We start from the raw sequence: 2500 nt of genomic DNA, 5'->3' as shown, positions 1-2500 counted from the left end.
TGTAAATTCTAAACTCTCCTAGGTGTCCTCTACTAATATTAACATTTATTCACTGTTGGCCAAAACTTAGCTTGACCTTTCCTTCGGTTGTTCTCTATGTTGAATCTAGGTCTATAGGCCTCACGCGGAATTCCACTTGGTATTTGTGTCTGGTATTAGATTATAGTCTTTCCTTTGTGGTCTCTACTACTGTTAACAATCATTCACTGTTGCCCTAAAACGGAGCTTGACCTTCCCTTTGGAAGTGGCCAATAAAACAACCAGAGAGATTCAGATGTTTTATTCAGTTGCTGAGAAGGGAACGTCAGCCAGCAGGTGATGGCCCCGAAATCTCAAGCAGTAATCCCTGGAAACGGTTCCCTGTTAAGGAAGAGACATGTGTAGGTCGTTAGATTACTCTGCGTAACGTGATTCTTCTCTCTCTCTCTCTCTCTCTCTCTCTCTCTCTCTCTCTCTCTCTCTCTCTCTCTCTCTCTCTCTCTCTCTCTCTCTCGCTCGCTCTCTCTCTCTCTCTCTCTCTCTCTCTCTCTCTCGCTCGCTCTCTCTCTCTTTCTCTCTCACGCTCTCTCTCTCTCTCTCACTCACTCACTCTCTTTATACCTATGCGTGTGTGCGTATGCGTGTGATTGTGTGCGTATGTCCGTGTGTCTGCCTCACAACCGGGCTTGCATGGGAATATACATGCATACCTACGAATTCGTTCAGACATACGCACATACAATGAATATATATCCTAACATGTACAATGACTCACCTGGGACAGTGGGACCAGTCTGGGCAGCACTGTCCGTCGGGGTACTTTGGCGTGCAGTTCGGGACATAGTACTGGGGGCATAGGGCATAACGGCAGTCGTCCTCGCTGGAGGAGCGAAAAGAAGTGGAAAGTTTAAGTACAAGGATGTGCATAGCTTTATTATTATCATCATCATCATCATCATTATTATCATTATCATCATCATCATCATTATAATTATCATTATCATCATTATCATCATTATTATCATTATCATCATCATTATTATCATTATCATCATCATTATTATCATTATCATTATCATCATCATCATCATCATCATTATTATCATTATCACCATCACCATCAACATTATTATCATTATCATCATCATCAATCATTATTGTTATCATCATTATCATCATCTTATCATTACTTCCACTGTTGTTTGCTTTCTTCCTTATTTTGTGGCCCTTATTTCGTTTATGATCATACGAACACCAGTAGAGGCACCGACAACAGTAATACGTTAGTAGATCATGTTCTGTTCATAGCTTTAGTTACAAGCAAAGGAATATTACTTGAAATAAGAATCCCTTATAGAAAACTTACATCATAAATATCTAGAAAGATTTCAGACGAGAGACAATGAAATTTACGGAAGATTACTCTACTCTTTGGAGTATTTGGATATACTTTTTAGATTTTGTATTTTTTGTGCAAAATAAAGGTAGAGAAAGAGAAAGAGAGAATAAGAGGGACAGAGAGAGAGAGAAAGAGAGAGAGAGAGAGAGAGAGAGAGAGCGGGGGGGGGGGGGGGAGGGCCAAACAGAGGCTGGGATAGAGACAGAAACAAAGATCGAGAAAGGCATAGACAGGGAACGACAGATACAAAGAAGAGACGGAGAATGAATAGTATTCAGGTTTTCGGAAATCATAAACCCCTTTTATTTAAACTAACAAATATAAATCAACAAATCACACGTAAATGTCACTTACTTTGAAGGATTTGCAAGCGACGGCACAACGCTAAACGCCAGAGCAATTGCAAGCAACTGCAGAAGGATCCTCAAGCCAGTCAGTCTCATGGCAGCGAATTCTCAGCTCTCCTGCTTTCGCAAACACGGGGACTGAAGTGACGATCTCGAGAAGGCTTCCGGGCTTTTATGTGAGCCTCCTCTCCTTTTCCAGTGGGTTACCACGTCTCTATTTATTACCACTATTATTATCCTCATCATTATTGTCTCTATTGTTATTATTATCATTATCATAATCATTATTATTACTATTATTATTGTTATTACTGTTATTACTATTTTCATCCTTATTATTATTATTGCTCGTTATCATTATTATTGCTATAATCATCATTATGTTTATTATTTCCATCATCATCATCATCATCATTACCTCCGCCAAGATTATGTTTTTGGTAGCTTTGGATGATTTTTTCCCCTTTTTAACCATAGGTGTGTCTTAGGCCAACAGATGTCATTAAATTTTGGTGGTGATTGGGATCATGATCAAGAGCAGGATAAGAAAAAAAGAGAGAGAAAAAAAAAGAAGTTACCTCTACCGCCGAGGCAACTTCAAAAGTTATGGTTTTACGAAATTCAAACTTAATCTAACTTAGATGCTATTTATTTATTTATTATTTTTTTTTTTAATGATATGGAATATGGGTACCTGTTATTGTTATCATTACTGATTTTATTGCATCAGTGAACCTGTTGTCTTGACAGAAGTTTGCGCTCTCTGAGTGTTTCT

At 38.5% G+C, this 2500-nt stretch overlaps 1 protein-coding gene and 1 long non-coding RNA gene across 2 annotated transcripts in view; one reads left to right on the top strand and one right to left on the bottom strand.

Annotated features, from left to right (window-relative positions):
- Positions 1 to 265: 265 nt before the first annotated feature.
- Positions 266 to 1892, bottom strand: LOC138862422 (uncharacterized). Its single transcript, XR_011398713.1, has 3 exons — positions 1733 to 1892; positions 755 to 859; positions 266 to 360 (listed from the first exon to the last, which is right to left on the bottom strand). It is a non-coding gene; the product is annotated as an uncharacterized lncRNA (long non-coding RNA).
- Positions 1893 to 2156: 264 nt separating this feature from the next.
- The window catches only part of LOC113824472 (uncharacterized), a 4989-nt gene continuing 4645 nt past the window's right edge, over positions 2157 to 2500 (top strand). The window contains exon 1 of the mRNA XM_070124115.1: positions 2157 to 2165. Within this exon, the coding sequence (XP_069980216.1) occupies positions 2157 to 2165 (9 nt within the window). The remainder of the gene's footprint in view (positions 2166 to 2500) is intronic.

Source organism: Penaeus vannamei, chromosome 8 (genome assembly GCF_042767895.1).
Source record: "Penaeus vannamei isolate JL-2024 chromosome 8, ASM4276789v1, whole genome shotgun sequence".
In the NCBI taxonomy this organism is placed as follows: Eukaryota; Metazoa; Arthropoda; class Malacostraca; order Decapoda; family Penaeidae; genus Penaeus; species Penaeus vannamei.
This window is presented reverse-complemented; position numbering and strand designations above follow the sequence as displayed.